This window comes from Mustela lutreola, chromosome 12 (genome assembly GCF_030435805.1).
Source record: "Mustela lutreola isolate mMusLut2 chromosome 12, mMusLut2.pri, whole genome shotgun sequence".
Taxonomy (NCBI): domain Eukaryota; kingdom Metazoa; phylum Chordata; class Mammalia; order Carnivora; family Mustelidae; genus Mustela; species Mustela lutreola.
Window position 1 is genome coordinate 36,744,612 of NC_081301.1, and position 17,133 is coordinate 36,761,744.

The following is a 17,133-nucleotide window of genomic DNA, read 5'->3' on the forward strand; positions in this document are numbered from 1 at the left end:
CTGTCTGTCAAATAAATAAACAAAATCTTTAAAAAAAAAAAAAAAAAAGTCACCTGAAACGCAACTCTTTGTTGGAGGACCTGCAGCAATGTTCCCAGAGGTGTCTACTATGTGGAAATGCTGAGAGTAAGGAGAGAGGTACTCCAGGACTAGGCCATGGGGGCAGTGTTCAAAGTCATTTGGTTCCCTCCCCCTACAGCCCACTCTCACTCATAAGTCTGTTGTTCTGATCGTGGATTTCTATATTCACAAAATTGAAAGCTGGTTAATGTGCCCTCAGTCCAGGTACATTTGCCCTATACCTTGCTGAAACTTCATAAAATATAAATGCCCTTCCATTACAGAATTGGATTTTTTCCTATTTACTATATTTCCTTGGACAATTCAATAGTGATTTTGAAGAGAAAATAATTAAATGGAAAAATAAATCTAGTTAAATGAGTTCAGTGTTCATTGGCAGTTCTTTTATACCATGACATTTCTTTGCTCTGTACTTTCAAGAATTTTCTCAAGACGAGAATACATGGTTGCAACACAGTAAGCACTGCATATCTTTTTTTTTTTTTTAAGATTTTATTTATTTATTTGATAGAGAGAGAGAATGAGCATGACAGGGGGAAGGTGGGAGAGGGAGAGGGAGAAGCACACCCCTTGCTGATCATGGATCATGACCTGAGCTGAAGGCAGTCGCTTAACCAACAGAGTGACCCAGTCACCCAGCCCTGCATATCTTAAGAATACTTTCTTTTCCCTTTTTCCTCCCATTTAAAATATTTATCATGGACTATTTAAGCTATATTCTTGGTATTAGCCCCAGTTCCCAAGAAAACAGAGCCCAGGAAAAGCTTAATTATTTATAGAGAGGATGAAGGAAAAGGGAAGTGAGGTAGGAAAAGATGGAAAGCCAATTACAGAGGCAGCCCAACTGTCACTTAGTCATGCAGGACATCTCTGAACAGGGAATACAGAAACAGTGTAATTTTGTAGCAATCTATTGGAGAACAGAGAGAGATTTCATCTGCCTGTGTAATACCCAGCCTCCAAGATGGTCCTTTATTTATATTTATATAGATTTATAAATATAAATATATTTATATAAATGTAAATATATAATATAAGATATAATATTTATAAATATATGTTATATTATGCATAATTTAATATATAACATAAACATATATAATATTATATATAATATAATAAATATTATAGATATATATAATTATATATAATATATATAATATAAATATATATTTGTGTGTTCCCATGGGTTTTTTTACAAAAATGAAAGGGTACTAGATATACTTGTTTCACTTACATGTAAGAGCATATATACTGATCTCATCCTTTTTAATGATTGCATAGTATTTCATTGTGTGGCTAAATCATAATTTAATTAACCAGCCTCATGTTAAGTTGTTTCCACTCTTTCACTGTTACAAAGAATGATGCAGTAAACATCTTTACACATAAGTCTCTGTGAGTTTATCTATTAGATAAATTGATAGAAGAGGAAATGCTAGGTCAAGGGCTATGTGCATTTTACATTTCCTATCCTTAATTGCACTTCAAAAGCTTGTTCCTTTTTATGTTTCAACCAGAAGTATGTAATAAAGCATTTTCCCCACATCTTTCCTAATATATCTTATAATCAAACTTTTTTTTCAATCTGAGAAATATTTTCTTCTAGAAAATCACCTCAAAACAAGGAAGACACAATTGCAAACTACACCTTAGGTGAAACTAGGAAATAGCTAGCTATAACCCAGAACTATGGTACATGAAAATGAAAGGTAGTTCAAAGAAATATAAGTGCTGTGGCTCAAAAAATATAGTCAAACCCAAGAGGTTCCAATTTCTTTTCAATTTATTGATGCCATCAAACATCTAACCACTATCCATTCATCTCCATCATCCTCAGATAATGATATTTTAACCTAGAGATATCAACTCAGGATCATAAGATGGCAGCTCTAGATGTAAATATTACAGGAGTGCTTGGGTAGCTCAACTGGTTAAGCATCTGCCTTCAGCTTGGGTCATGATATGCAGGTCCTGGGATTGAGTCCCACACTGGGCTCCCTGCTCAGTGGGAAGTCAGATTCTCCCTCTCCCTCTGCCCCTCCCCAACACCCCTCTCCCGCTCATGTGTGTGCATGCTCTCTTGCTCTCCCTCTCTCTCAAATAAAAAAGTAAAAATCTTTACATTAAAAAAAATAAATGTAAACATTACACCTATACTTCTTATTCAAGACAGGAAGCAACAGGTCATGGACTGGAGAAATAGAAGCAAGTTCTCATATCTTGTCTCTTTAATCCCAATGCAAATTCTTCCCCAGAAGCCCCCAGTAAATTTCATCATATATCGTATTAGGCAGAATTGGTCCATATGTCCATCTTTAGATACAAAGTAGTCTAGAAAATCCACCTCCAGTGACAGGTGATTCATCATCACTAGGGCCTGCCCCAAGAGATCCAGGAGTCCATCCAGTTACTTCTGTCCCCCACTGATCAGTCAACTCTGTCCTAGAGCAGCCCAGCCCTAACCACCGTGCATGATTCCCAACCTACAGCCCTGGAGGCCACTGGAGCCAGTGACCCATTCTCACCCATCACAGACCCAGTGTCAATCCCCATGCCACACTCGTCTGACCAGGCCAAGGCAAAATTGCAGGGCCACATCAACTCCAAATGTGGGCAGATTCACCATGGTGAGGTCCTTGCTGGTGTATATAGCTCTTGGCAGTGCATAATTCCTGGGGGCCTGCAAGTGGCTCCCTTCACTTGCATCCCAGAAAACAAGCCCTTGGAGCTACAGGCAGCAACTGACCCTGCCCTACAGCAGAAAGCTATGCCCTGGATACCAATGGCCCTTGACCAATAGCAACAGGCCTCACCAGATGCTGTCCCTGAACACCCTAAGCTGCCCCAAGCCCTGTCCAAGGGAGCCATTGAGAAACTGGAGACAACATTGTGGCATAAGTACCTGGCCTTCTTGTCAGGGCTGCCAGCTCTTTATTAAGTGGCTCTCTCTAGGGCCATGGCACTGGCAATCTCTACCCAAGCTGTAATCACAGGAATAGTGCCTGGACCTGGTGAATTCTCAACTGAACCTCTGACTCAGATGATCTCATCTGAAGAGCAGTCTCTGAGTCCTGGACCAAGCTTTCAAGATGTCAGTGATACTTGTGCAGACATTGAAGATGAGCTCCAGGTTGAAGAGCTGGTAGAAGAAATGATCAAGATGGTGCCTTTAGAAAGCCAGGCAGACATCAAAAGAAATGAAATCATGCCATTTGCGACAACGTGGATGGAACTAGAGCATATTATGCTTAGAGAAATAAGTCAATTGGAGAAAAATAGCTATCATATGATCTCTCTGATATGAGAAAGTGGAGATGCAACGTGGGGGATTTGGGGGGTAGGAAAAGAATAAATGAAAAAGATGGGATCGGGAGGGAGACAAACCATAAGAGACTCTTAATCTCACAAAACAAACTGAGGGTTGCTGGGGGGAGGTGGGTGGGGAGAGGGTGGTGGGGTTATAGACATTGGGGAAGGTATGTGCTATGGTGAGTGCTGTGAAGTATGTAAACCTGGCAATTCACAGATCTGTACCCCTGGGGCTAATAATACATTGTATGTTTATAAAAAGTTTTATTAAAAATAGATAAATAGACTGTCTTTTTTCCACTGTATATTTTTTCCTGTTTTGAAAAAAAATAGATAAATAAATAAATAATTTTTTAAAAAAAGAAAGCCAGGCAGAGACCTCTGGGCCCTACACACTCAAGAAACCCATCTTAGCCAAACTAAATTTCCATCTAAGAAAGAAGATCCTAGAGATACAACTGGGAATTCCCATAAAGGTAAGGCTGTCCAGAGAACAAACTGTAGCAAACTCAGACAACACATCCACACAGGATTAGTCTAGAGAACCTAGGAGAAACATTGCTCCAGGATCTCCCCATCCCACCAGACACTCCTCGTGTCCCAGATCCAGAATGGCTCCACCTTAAAGAACAGCTGGCCCTTGAGTTAAAGGCGGTGCAGCAGAACCAGAAGCAACCTAGTTCAAGAGAAGTATCTCATGGTTCTGCCCACTGGGCCTCTGAGATATCACAACCCAGTGGGGACATGACAGAGGCCCAGGTGCTCTGTGTTCAGTTGGAGGCCAATGTGAACAGCCCCAGCCTGGGAGGAGCCCTGGAGTCCTGAGTCCCAAAGCCCTGGCCACAGCAAGGACTCAGCCCATGTCCCCATGCTGGCAGAAAAGAGAGAGGACCCAGGAAAACCCAAATTGGCAGGGGACCATGGAGAAGGGGATGCAGGGCTTGCACACTCCTCCACAAGAGACATAAGCCACCCTGATGAAGCCCAGATGCCAAAAGGGATGCTTCTGAACAGGACACCTCACAGCCCCTGGCGACAGAGCCGTAGCTTTCATCTTGATGCTCCCTGTGAACACAGTACCCGACATCACCCTCAGATTAAGCTTCTAGAGCCACCTCCAGGAATCCCTGGGGTGAAGGTACCTGAGAAGAATGACCTGCACAGCAGTCAAACCAAGCTTACTGTATTCCTCAAACCAGCAAGGATTCCTAAGAATGCCCAGCCTGTGGTGCCCCAGGCATCACAGGGCCAGCTTTTCCTGGGCCAACTCGTTCAGGGTAAGCCTTTGCAGGGCCAAACTTTGAAAGGTCAGGTTTTGCAGGGACAGGTGATGCCAGTCCACACTCACAAGAGGCCCAGCCTTCCAGAATCAGGCTTGAGAAGTAAGATGAAATCCTTTCTTCACTGTTTTAACTCCAAGGCAAAAGGCAAAGTGCATGAGGAATCCATGTCCTCTACAGCTGGGAAAGGGGCCAACACCAGAAAAGAAAATGCAGAAAAGGGCCTGGCTCCAGCCAAAAGTTCTATGGGGCGAACCAAGACAGAGAGGACAAGAGGGGACTCCAAAGCCCAATCTTCCCCCACTGAGAAGCAGGAGGGTTTGACCTTCTTGGATGGTCCCCATTCCCCTGACAGTAAGCTCCGGCACCGCTCCCGCTCTCACCAATTCCATTCTGCCTCAGTCCTGGGCCACCCCCGCCACTGCCCTCGGCACTGTCCTTGAGTGGCTTGTGCCACACAACCAGGGAATGTACCCTAGCTCTCACCTCCCACCTCAGAGAGAAACGTTGGTCTGCTCAAAAAGACCCAACACAATCAAAAGTCATTGTAGGCTCTCATCTGTGTCCCTTGAAGAGGATTGCTACTGTCATTTTCATTTAATGGTGCATGTGGGGCAGAGTGCCACCCAAAATACACTCTATGTCTCTAAGCAAAGCACTGTCTGTCTCCTCCTTCGTCCACTGTGGTGTGTTAAGGGAAGGCATGAGAGGAGGCTGAAGTGTCCTTCCCATATAGAGAAGGAACTTTAATCCACTCTTAAGCTGGGTCAGCTTTCCACACAACTCCTCCCGGCCCACCCTGGACTATGGATAAAGGGGCTTAGGCAGAGAAGGAAGGTAAGGTAAATAAAGGTCAGGCTTGAGTTCTATCATGGCTTCCCACTGGTGTCTTTAGCCCCAGAGGAGCAATGTGGACTTGAGGATAGCAGTGATGAGGAGGATTGGCCACGAATCCCACAGGCAGAATCACTCATGATTTCCATAGAGGCCCACAGTCTGCGGGGGAGGTTTTTAGAGGAGTGCCATAGTGCTCCAACTTTGAGGAGGTATGTTGTGTTTATCAAAAACATGTAGCTAACATGACAGGATGTCAAAAGCAAATGATAGACTCTCCCCGCTCCTCTGCTCCCTGATGGTTATTGGCAAGATCTTTTTGGAGAGCTCATCTGGGAAGCTGCTGTAACTCTCTTGCCTATATCTTGCCCACTGCCTGCCAGCTGCATGGACTCTTGGAATGAAGATCAGAGTAGGTCATGAAAAGGGACTTGTCCCCCACTCCCAAGGGCAGGCAGGGAGAGAATCAGGGAGGGGGAGCATGTAGATGGGAGATCAGAGTACCTGGGACAGAGGCTGACTGTTCCTGACCAGGGTATGATAAGGTAGCAAAGCCAATTTACTTTGCACTCAAAAGAGCCTGGAGCCAGGAAGCCAAACCAAAGTTCAGATTCTCTTTAGGGGAAGTGAAAGAGTAAATCTGAGCTTCAGTCCGCTTGCCCATGGTGTAATAAAGAGCAACCAGCTGAGCCTTGTTATCCAAAGGTAATACAAATAAATCCAAAATCAGAACACTCTCCCTGTACCCTACCAAACTGTGACCCAATGTCTTGTAATGTTGTAACTAGAAGCACATTGTTTGCTTAGCCCAAATATGAAGTTAGTCACTGAGTTCTAAGCTTGATATCCATCAAGTTTGCTCCTTTCCTCTACTATTATTGCCTATTTGTATTCCATTTCCATCTATTCTTGACAGAATAGTTTAAATAATGGCTCATATCCCAGGGCTTAGAATAGTGGCTGATCCACAGTAATACATTAATACTACTTAAAATAAAATTCTGAGCTGGGAAGCAGACAAATCACTACATTAGTATGATAAGGTCTATAGAATGGGAGATCCTGTCACAGGAGGAAGAGGACCCCAGAAGGATTACAGTAAGAATGACTTTGAGAAGTGTCTTACATTCAACAATAAAAATATTTGAGTACTTACTATATCCAAGGTACTATAGCAAACACAACAATGAAGAAAACAGAGGACTTACACAATGGAGCTCATGATCTCATGGGATAGAGTCTCACTTGCCAATATTGTCTAATCAAAATATATGTTTGGATGTCCAATAGTCATCTTAAACTACAGAAAAGTGAACAACTGATTCCCCACCCATCACCATTACCCAATCACACATACAAAACACACTTCCTGGTCAGTATTTACCATATCATTTAATGGCAACTCCATCTTATCATTTTCTCAAGACAAAAATATTAATGTCATCTTTGGCCTTTTTTTCCATAATACATATCCAATCCATCAGTAAATCCTGTGTCCACCTACAAAATTAATTGAGAACATGACCACTTCTCATTCTGTCTCTGCAGTAGCCACATAACTAATTTTCCAGTTCTTTCTAAGACTATATCTCAACAGCCTGTTATCAACACAGAAGCTTGATAGTCCTCAAGGAGGGTCCTAGCAGGCTGTGGATGATTAGATAGATAGAGGGAGAGAGAGAGAAAGAGATAATAGATGATAGATAGGTAGGTATAAAACCATGAGATTGGATAGGATCACCAAAGAAATGAGTATAAATGAAGGAGAGTTCTAGGACTGGGCTCTGAGACACTCTAACATTAACAAATTAGGGGCAGAGGGGAATGCAGGAACCAATAAGTAAAGACTGCAAAGTAGTAACCAGTGAGGTAGAAAGAAAAGCAGTAAAGTATAATATACCAGAAGCCAAGGAAAAGAGTATTACAAGGAGATAGTGAGAAATTGCATGAAAAGTTGCCAATCAGCCAAGTAAGATGAGGACTCAGATGATTTTTAAGTTTAGCAACATAGAGATCATTCATGCCTTGAGAAGAACAGACCCAGGTGAATAGTGGAAATGAAGCTGTGATTGGAGTGGATTCAAGAGAGAATGGAAGAGCAAGTGGTCATAGCAAGTATAAGCAACTGTTCCAAGGAATTCTGTTCCATAGGCATGCTGAAAAATGAGGACATAGAGCAGGGTTTTTAAAGGTGGGAGACATAATATGTTAGATGTTGATGGAAAAGACTCAATGGAGAGGAGTAAGTTGACAATGCAAGAGAACAAAGTAACACAATAGGAGTGAGTCCCCCCAAAAAGGGGTTGTGGGGGGGGGACTTGACTAAGCACAGACGATGCACTGGTGGTAAGTAAGGAACAGGTGACATTAATGAGGGAGGACTTTGTATATCAAGAGAAAAAAGTTTCCCCCACAATTAAGAGAGTGGGGACAAAGATCATGAAGGGAGAACGAGAAGCTGGGAAGGATCATAGCAAATGGTGGAAAGGACAAAATGGAAAGCCAAAGTCATATGTGGAGGAGAATTCTAGAAAGTACCATGGTGAGTTATATTTAAGGCCTAAGAAGTCGGTAGTAGTGTGTGAGCCCAGGTGGTCAGAAAAACTGGTTGAAGTTGGTGATCATCTGTGTGGAACAGTTGCTCTTGGAACACAGTAGAAGAGATGGCAGAGAAAGCTCTAAATGCATGGAACATAAGGAAGAGGAGAGGACTTGAGACAGAGAAATAGGGCAGCTGTTGTGTCCTGGTGTCCTCCCAGGGACTACGGTGGTTTGGAGGGGGGAAGAGAGAAATGGAAGGCAAAAGACAAAGAGCCTCTGAGGGCTCCCCTGAGAAGATGGAAAGAATCTGTTTTGGACACTCTGTATCTCTCAAAAGGTGGCATCTCTGCATTCCCACCTTCTGGCCTACCTCACAAAAGCCAAGAGCTCAAGGAAGTGGAAGAAGTGTTATAGTTTCCCTATAATGTGGTATGGGGGACAATTAAATGCCCCTGCCTTACTAATTCCTAAGGAAATCCAGGATGACTCAATATCCCATTAAACCAAGAGGTGGTGGCAGGACTTTCTTCCTCTGATAGGACCCAATGTGTCCACTGCTAGCAGGATGAAGAAAAGCCAGGATGGAAAGAAGCATGAATGTATCCCTCCTCTGAATGGTGACTCTGCCTAAGGGATGGGAGCCAAGTCCCTTTGTGACCCTCAGGATGAGGAGGCACAAGGCTCAAGCCTGCTGAGCCAACACCCTCCAGGTGTTTTCCTAAAGCATGCCCAGAGATCATAGGAGGTCTTGTGACAGACACATCCTCCCTGTCAGGTAGCAATTAGGCAGAGAGCCACGGAGCAAGGATGTGGGGTGGGGGGAGAGGGGACAGCATGAAGGGAATGACCCAGAAAGGTCACAGCAGCATCATGTGGGAAGCCAAGGTTAATGTGCACACATCCTGACTTAGGTGGAATGGGTCCTTCCCATGGTCCCCTCAAGCTTCTACCTGTCCCAGAACAGTGTGAGTTCATAGTGCTGACCAAAGTCCTACAATAAAGGGTCAAAAGGCATAAAGATGAGCTGGAACAAACACCTTCAGGATTCTCAGTTTCAGCAAAGCCAAGAGCTGAGAGAAGATAGGGTCAGAGCCTGTGATTCACACAGGATGTTGTTGAGAGATGAAACCTTGTTCATCCCATCCCATTACCCTAGCACAGCCCCCACCCTCCAGCTTTCCCTAGTCTCAACAGAGGTAAAATCAGAATAAAAGGCCTCATGGAGGATAGAAACTCAAGCATTTACACCTCCAGTGTAAATGGTGGTGGCAGGTGCTAGGAATATATCAGTGCTTGCTTGGGAACTCTGGAGTACACCTCTGGCCCTCACAAGTAACATGGCATGGTGAAAGGTTCGGACCTTCTGGAGCCCTTCCCGACTTCTGCAGAGGACACCTAAGAATTCTATGGAGAGAATTTCAGGCACCTGACTACCTGCGGTGGAGGAAAGTGGCTTCTCCACAAAATCACTTCTCCTGTCAAACATTGAGTCCTAGAGGATAGAGACCATGACTGCTTCATTTTTGTACCTGCTTACCACAGCCCATCCAGGGAGAACAGTGAACACAGAATGGGAACAGGAGTAAACCCCACAGATGCTACTTTCTGCACCATGTGAGAGGGGCCTGGGCTTCTGCTCCTTCCCAGCCATCCAAAGCCTAATGTTCCACCTGGGTCAGGGGCCCACGGCAGAGGCCAGGTCTGTCACAGAACAAGGAACAAGAGTGGTTACTGCGTCCAACATAGGAAGAGGAAAGAAGAGAAGACAGCCTGGGCTTCAGGTGCAGAGATGAGGAACGAACACGATGCAGGCATGGAAGGTACTGAGGGACACAGAAGACCAGATCCCTGTGGCTCTGGCAGGGCCTGCAGAGGAATGTTCATTCCTATCCCCAGAGATACTGAGGCCAGGACCCTGAATACTTGGTCTGGATGAGAGCATAGGGAGGGAAAGGGGGCCTGGGAAGGGGCCAGAGGGAGATCTCTGTTTCCAGAAGGAGGGGTGGGCTCTGCCAACTGCCCCCCCTTTTCTGCCTTCCCCCTCTCTTCCACTGTAACTTCTCTGGGTCCATGGCCATGCAAGGAGCATGTTGGGGGCTTTCCAGAGTATATCGCTCTCAAGGTCGAGTCTGCTACAGAGGCCACAGGGGCAGGACCCTGGGCAGACAGCTGGTCTTGTGGGAATCCAGACAGCGGGAAGGGAAAGGAAGCCATTCCTTGCGGTAAATGATGCTGGCAGCTGGGGAGTGTCAGGGAAGAGGGGCAGGGTAAAGTGAGAGGCCAGAGCAGAATCCCACACATAGTCAAAGACACATGGACACAGACATCCAGCCACACAGATGCATAAACACAAGGACACAAAGTCAATGTTGCCACTGCAAAACTAATTCAGAGAACCCAGAGACATGTCCAGGAAACACACCTACCTAGACTCAAGAACACCCTGAGTCAGACATGCAGGAGCAGATGCTGGCACAAGCACCATGCAGGCACAAAGACAGTCTCCCCATTGTGTCTGCAAACAGATACAGACCATCTTGCAGACCTACAAACACAAATGCAGTCCAAATTCGTCCCTCAACATTGCTCTCCTCCATAAAGCTCCTAGGTCACCTTAAAGCAGGCCTGTCTTTCCCTCCTCTAAACTCTGCTTTCTGATTTCTGTCTCATTGCTTCTCCTTTAATAAGGGCAGTCTTGGATTCACATGCACACCCTGGTCTCAACAACATGGCCGTGGGCTTTCAAAGGGAAATGACAAGGTCAACAAGTGAGTCCACTGCCCTCTTCAGCAGCCCCATCCCTCACCTATACACCCATCCCCATCCACAGGAGTGTCCCCAGTTTACTGCAGGGTCCTGACCCCCAGGCTCTCAGCAGACATAGACCTAAGGGAAGAATAAACCAGACCTTTCAAGATAATGCTGGTGGGTATTGCCTCCCAAAATCTTTACCTTGCCCTATGCTTAACACTGTCTACCTCGAATCTGTAACCAACTACATCAATGCTATTCCAAGCAGTTACCTAACCCTAGATGGCTACAAACTGAGAAATGTCTGTGCTTCCACTAGGCCCACAAATATCACACACTTAGGACAGAATAGGTCATCTGCACTCCAGGAGATCAGTAGCCCCTTCATTAACACCTTCATAGTCATCAGAGCAGGATGTCCCTGGAGGGCTCTGTGCTCAGCTAGGAACCTAGGAGCACCAAGGTACCCAGGCCATTTGATCCTTGTTAAACAGAAATTCATCCAAGTCTCTGTGTTCTGTTCTCCAATATCTACATTCCAGCCTATCCTGAGGATTAAATGAGGGGCTTGGTTCAGGGCTGCAAGTTCCAGACTGCCACACCAAGCTTAAGGCAAGTGGAACTATGAGTGGAATGATCCAAGGCCAGCAGCTGAGTGCCCAGGAATGGCTGTGTGGCCAACTTGTGTTCCCAGAGAAGGATAACAACTCCTTCTATTGTCTCAACCCCTGTCCTGTGGACTGTATCTATACCAGGTCTCCACTATCTTCCAGACTTTCTCACTGTCTCCCTGCCATGTCTCCCACCTCCACCTCATAGGCTCAGTCACCTGCAGCCCTGTATGTGGCAGAGACTTGCTGTCACCTTCCTGCTCTGACAGCAGCTCTTTCCAGTTCTAGTTTTTTGTCCAGCCAATTATCTACCTCCAGCAAAGTCTTTAGTCCTTCCCTTGCTTTTCCCAGGGCCCCTAACTTAGGATCTAAGTCCTAGGAATAAGCATGGATGAAACATCCACCTCCAAGATGAAACATCTCTCAATAGCTGATCTACCACTATAAGCTTAAGTCCAGCAGTAGGGACTTATAGTAGACCCTAGAAAAAGCCTCCTGAGTAGAGGGAATTCAGTCAAGGATGGGACCTAAGGGGGCTTTGGACCATTTGACAAAAAAGAGCCTCCCTCCATGATGGTATAAATAAGGGGAAGGACAAGATGTCTTGGGAGACAGAGGGAAGCCAGGATTTGAGGAGAGGAAATAGACTGTCCCCAATTCTTCCCAGCCATCTCTCCCTTTTTCTATACATTGTGCCAGGCCAGAAAGTCCTTTCCCTCAGGAAGGTTGGGGGGTGTATCACTCTAGCTTCCTCTTCTCCCAGACCATCTTTGTTACCTACTACAGGTTCTGTGCCCATGTGGAGTTTGGGATGGGGTGCAAAACAGACCAGGTGGATCTTCCAGCCCCACCCCCACCAAATGTTTGAAAGTGTATGGAGAACTTTAAAAAAACACAAATCCTTTGACTCTATTCTAAGATTCTATTTAAGATGGTCTGGTGGGGGGGTAGAGGGAGGCAGGGAGGCACCCAGATGACTCACTTGGTTGGGCATCAGACTCTTGATTTTTGGCTTGGGTCATGATCTTGGGGTCATAGAACCGAGCCCCAGGTCAGGTTCCACATTCAGAGCAGAGTCTGCTTCTCCTCTCTGCTCTTCCCCCTGATTGCTTGCTTGCTCTCTCTCCCAAATAAATAAATAAATAAATAAATAAAATGTTTAAAAAAAAAAAACGTTGGTCTAGAGTGGTGTCTCTAATTCTATATTTCCAATGAGCTCCTCATGTGATTCTGAAGTACAGCCAAATTTGAAAAGAGTAGAAACAATTTAATATGATATACCTCTGGAATCATCTACATGCCCCCACCACCACCCCAGACCCAAGCTATCCTACCTTTCTGGGAATTCTTCAGAAACAGGCTGCTCACTCCTTACTTAGTCACTTCCACAGAGGGTGGGGGTAGATGGGGAAGGAGAGATTGAAGATATGGGAATTAAAAGCTTTCTCATGCCAGGATTTACCATCAGACCAGGTAAATGACCCAAGAAATCTTATCTCCTTGTTTTTGCCCAGTCCTGTCCCAAAAATGCCAAGCTCTTGCCAGCTGAGTCAATCCCTGCTCTGCTTAAAGTCTCAGCCTGTTGTAAAACCTCAAGCTCAAAAACAAAAACAACAACAACAACAACAACACCTCAAGTTCAAGAGCTCAATTATCTCTCCTTTAATTCATTCAGATTCCAGTCTCTCCACTCAGTGGATGGGATAAAACACCACATCCTCATCCCCAACCAACAATATCCCCATCTCCAATCCCCATCCCTGCTGAATCCCACAAAAACACCCCAATCAAGGGCACAATCTTTCTGTCACTATCTTGTACTTGAACCACCCTGTCCTGATTTTATTCCTCTCAGTTCTTAACCTCTCCACATTTCTCTATGGTCTCCCTATCCCAATACAAACTGTCTTTCAGAAATCTGGGATAAGCCTAGGGAAGAGAGGGCATGGTGCTGAGTTTAGCACTCTGGGAACTAGATGAATTTTCCAGTCCTAACCTGATAATCACAACTCTGAGGTCCCAAGCTGGTCTATCTACCAACAGTGTAAGAGGATTCCCCTTTTATCTCCATTGTATTTTCTCCAAAATTTCTCCAACATGGGTGTTATACACAATGAATCAAGGAACACTACATCAAAATATAACATAATAGGGGTGCCTGGGTGGCTCAGTGGGTTAAGCCGCTGCCTTCGGCTCAGGTCATGATCTCGGGGTCCTGGGATCGAGTCCCACATCGGGCTCTCTGCTTAGCAGGGAGCCTGCTTCTCTCTCTCTCTCTCTCTCTCTCTCTCTGCCAGCCTCTCTACCTACCTGTGATCTCTCTCTGTCAAATAAATAAATAAATAAAATCTTTAAAAATATATATATAACATAATAAAAATATATATATAGATTTTAAGATATAACCTAATAATACACCATATACCAGCATAAATTTCAAATGGATTAAAGTCTTAAAATGTTAAAAACTAATCTAAAGTAATGACAGCATGCAAAATGGCAGAGCAGGAAGCTCTAGGAGTTGGTCTCTCCAATGAAGCAACCATTGAACTGGAAAGAGCAATTGGAAGCACCTATTTCAGAACTCTGTAACTTAATCAGACACTTATAACAATTGATGAAGGGAGAGGATGCTTGATCTTTCATAAGAGAACACTATGCATCAACTAGCTACTAGCTAATGCTGTAGGGAAAGTAGCCCACATTCCTGGAGTGTCTGGCTGGTTGCAGAGAATCTTGTCCTCCAAGAGTTGGGGATTATGCATTTTGGTTGGTCTGGCGGTTCCCTAAAGGACAGGTGCAAATGCTTGCCTTGGTTGCAGACCTCTTAGGCTACAGCAACTTCCACAGTGGCATAAATCACAATATTAAAAGGGACAGAACCAGGGGCATCTGGGTGGCTCAATGGGTTAAGCTTCTGCCTTCGGTTTAGGTCATGATCTCAGGGTCCTGGGATCGAGCCCCACATTGGGCTCTCTGCTCTTCAGGGAGCCTGCTTCCTCCTCTCTCTCTCTCCGCCTGCCTCTCTGCCTACTTGTGATCTCTGTCTGTCTGTCTGTCAAATAAATAAATAAATAATCCTTTAAAAAATGAACCAAACAAAAATTCTAGAGCCAAAAAAGCAATAATTTAATTTTTAAAGACTTTATGTATTTGAGAGAGAGGGAGAAGTGGGGCAGAGGGAGAGGAAGAGTGAGCACAGAGTCCAATGCAAGGCTTGATCTCAAAACCCTAAGATTATGATCTGAGCCAAAACCCAGAGTCAGATGTTTAAACAACCAAGCCATCCAAGTGCCCCAAGCCAAAAATATAATAACTTAAGTGAAAAAATTCGCTGGCAGAATTCAACGAAACTTGAGAAGGTAGAAGGAAGGATCAGATACTTGAAGATAAGGCAATCAAAATTATTGAGTCTGGCTTGATTATAAAATCTGAAACCATAAAACTCTTAGAAGAAAACCTAGACAGTAAACTCTTTGACATCAGTCTTAGTAATATATTTGGGGGGGAGGCAATCTCCTTAGGCAAGGACAACAAAAGCTAAAATAAACAAATGGGATTATATCAGACTAGAAGGCTTTTGCACAGTAAAGGAAACCATCAACAAAATGAAAAGCAACCTGTTGAATCAGAGGAGAAATTTGCAAATCACACATCCAAGAACAGGCTAATATCCAAAATATATAAAGAACTCATATTTAAACCTAATATTACATTTATTAATATTAATAACTTAATATTTTAAAACCCCAATTTAAATATAAGTAGAGGATTTGAATAAACATTTTTTCAAAGAAGACATAGAGATGGCCAAGAGGCACATGAAAAGATGCTCAACATCACTAATGATCAGGGAAATGCAAATCAAAACAATGAGATATCACCTCACACCTGTCAGATTGGCTATTACCAAAAAGACAAAAAATAACAAGTATTGGTGGAGAAAAGGGAACCACAATATAATGTAAATTCATGCAGCAATGGAAACAGCTGGAAGTTTCTATTGGAAAATAAAATCATAATTGAAAAAGAAGACATTCTAACATATACCATACAAATACAAAGGATCATAAGAGACCACAATGAACAATTATATACCAACAAATTGGATAATCTAGAAGATAGGGATAAATTCCCAAGAACATACAACCTTCCAAGTCTGAATCACGAAGAAATAGAAAATCTAAATAGACCTATAACTAATTAGGACATTAAATCTGCAATTAAAAAATCTCTCAACAAAGAAAAGCCCATGACCAGATAGATGGTCCTGGTAAATTCTACCAGGTGAATCCTTCACTGGTGAATTCTACCAAACATTTAAAGAAGAATTAATACCAATCCTTCTGAAACTCTTCCTCAAAACTGAAGATGAAGGAACACTTCCAAACTCATTTTATGAGGCCAGCCTTACTCTGATACCAAAGCCAGACAAGAACACTGCAAGATAATAAAATTACAGGCCAATATCCCTGATTAACATACATGCAAAAATCCTCAACAAAATACTTACAAATCATATTCAGCAGCACATTAAGACTCATGCACTATGATAAAATGGTATTTATCCCTGGGATCCAAGGATGGGTCATATACTCAAATCAATAAATCTGAAATACCACATTAACAGAATGAAGGATAAAAATTATATGATCATCTCAGCAGATGCAGTAAAGCATTTGACAAAATTCAACATCATGTCATGATAAAAAAAACTCTCAATAAATTAGGTATGCAAGGAACATATCTCAATATAAATAAGGTCATAGATGACAAGCTTTCAGCTAACATCATCCTCAAGAGTGAAAGGTTGAAAGCTTTTCCTGTAAGATTAGGAACAAAACTGGGGTACCTGCTGTCTCAGTCAGTAGAGCTGGAGACTCTTGATCTAGGGGTCTGAGTTCAAGCTCCACATTAGGCATAGAGTTTACTTAAAAAAATATTTGGGGCACCTGGCTAGCTCAGTTGGTAAAACACGTGACTCTTGATCTCAAGGTTGTGAGTTGGAGCCTCCTATTGGGGAAGATTAGGAAAAACATGAGGGTGCTTACTATCATCACTTCTGTTCAACTTAGTTCTAAAAGTCCTGGCCAGAGCAATTAGGCAAAGAAAGAAAGAAAGAGAGAGAGAAAGGAATAAAGAAAGGAAGGAAGGAAAAGAAAAGAAAAGAAATAAAAAGCATGCCGATCAGAAAGGAAGAAGTAAAACTGTCTCTGCTTGTAGATGTCATGATCTTACATATAGAAAATCCCAAGGACTTCACCCAAAAAACCTGTTAGAACTAATAAACAAATTCAGTAAAGTTGCAGGATACAAAATCAACATACAAAAACCAGTTGCATTTCTATATACTAATAACAAACTAGAAGAGAAATTAAGAAATAATCCTACTTACAATATCATCAAAAATAATAAAATACTTAGGAATAAATTTAACCAAGGAGGTAAAGACTTATAAACTGAAAAAATATAAGATACTGATGAAAGAAATTGAAGAGGAGACACAAATAAATGGAAAGATATCCTGTGTTCTTTGATTGGAATATTAATAATGTTAAAATGTCCATACTACTTAAAGTGAGCTACAGATTCAAAGCAATCTTATCACAATCCCAATGGCATTCTTCCACAGAAATATAAAAAAGAAAATGTAAAATTCATATTGAAGCACAGAAGATCCCAAATAGCCAGAATCTTGAAAAAGAAAAACTAAGCTGGAAGCA

At 43.1% G+C, this 17,133-nt stretch overlaps 1 protein-coding gene and 1 pseudogene across 1 annotated transcript; both read left to right on the top strand.

Moving 5' to 3' along the window:
• The first annotated feature begins 1,300 nt into the window (after positions 1-1,300).
• Positions 1,301-3,497, top strand: LOC131812792 (protein SPATA31F1-like; annotated as a pseudogene).
• Positions 3,498-4,245: 748 nt separating this feature from the next.
• LOC131812793 (protein SPATA31F1-like) lies at positions 4,246-5,240 on the top strand. The gene has a single exon (XM_059142710.1). It carries the CDS (start codon positions 4,262-4,264, stop codon positions 5,114-5,116), a length of 855 nt encoding a protein of 284 aa, XP_058998693.1. The 5' UTR covers positions 4,246-4,261; the 3' UTR covers positions 5,117-5,240.
• The last annotated feature ends 11,893 nt before the right edge of the window (positions 5,241-17,133 follow it).

Excerpts from the sequence above, each read along its gene's own strand:
- LOC131812793 (XM_059142710.1), top strand. The coding sequence starts at position 4,262 with ATGCTGGCAGAAAAGAGAGAGGACCCAGGAAAACCCAAATTGGCAGGG.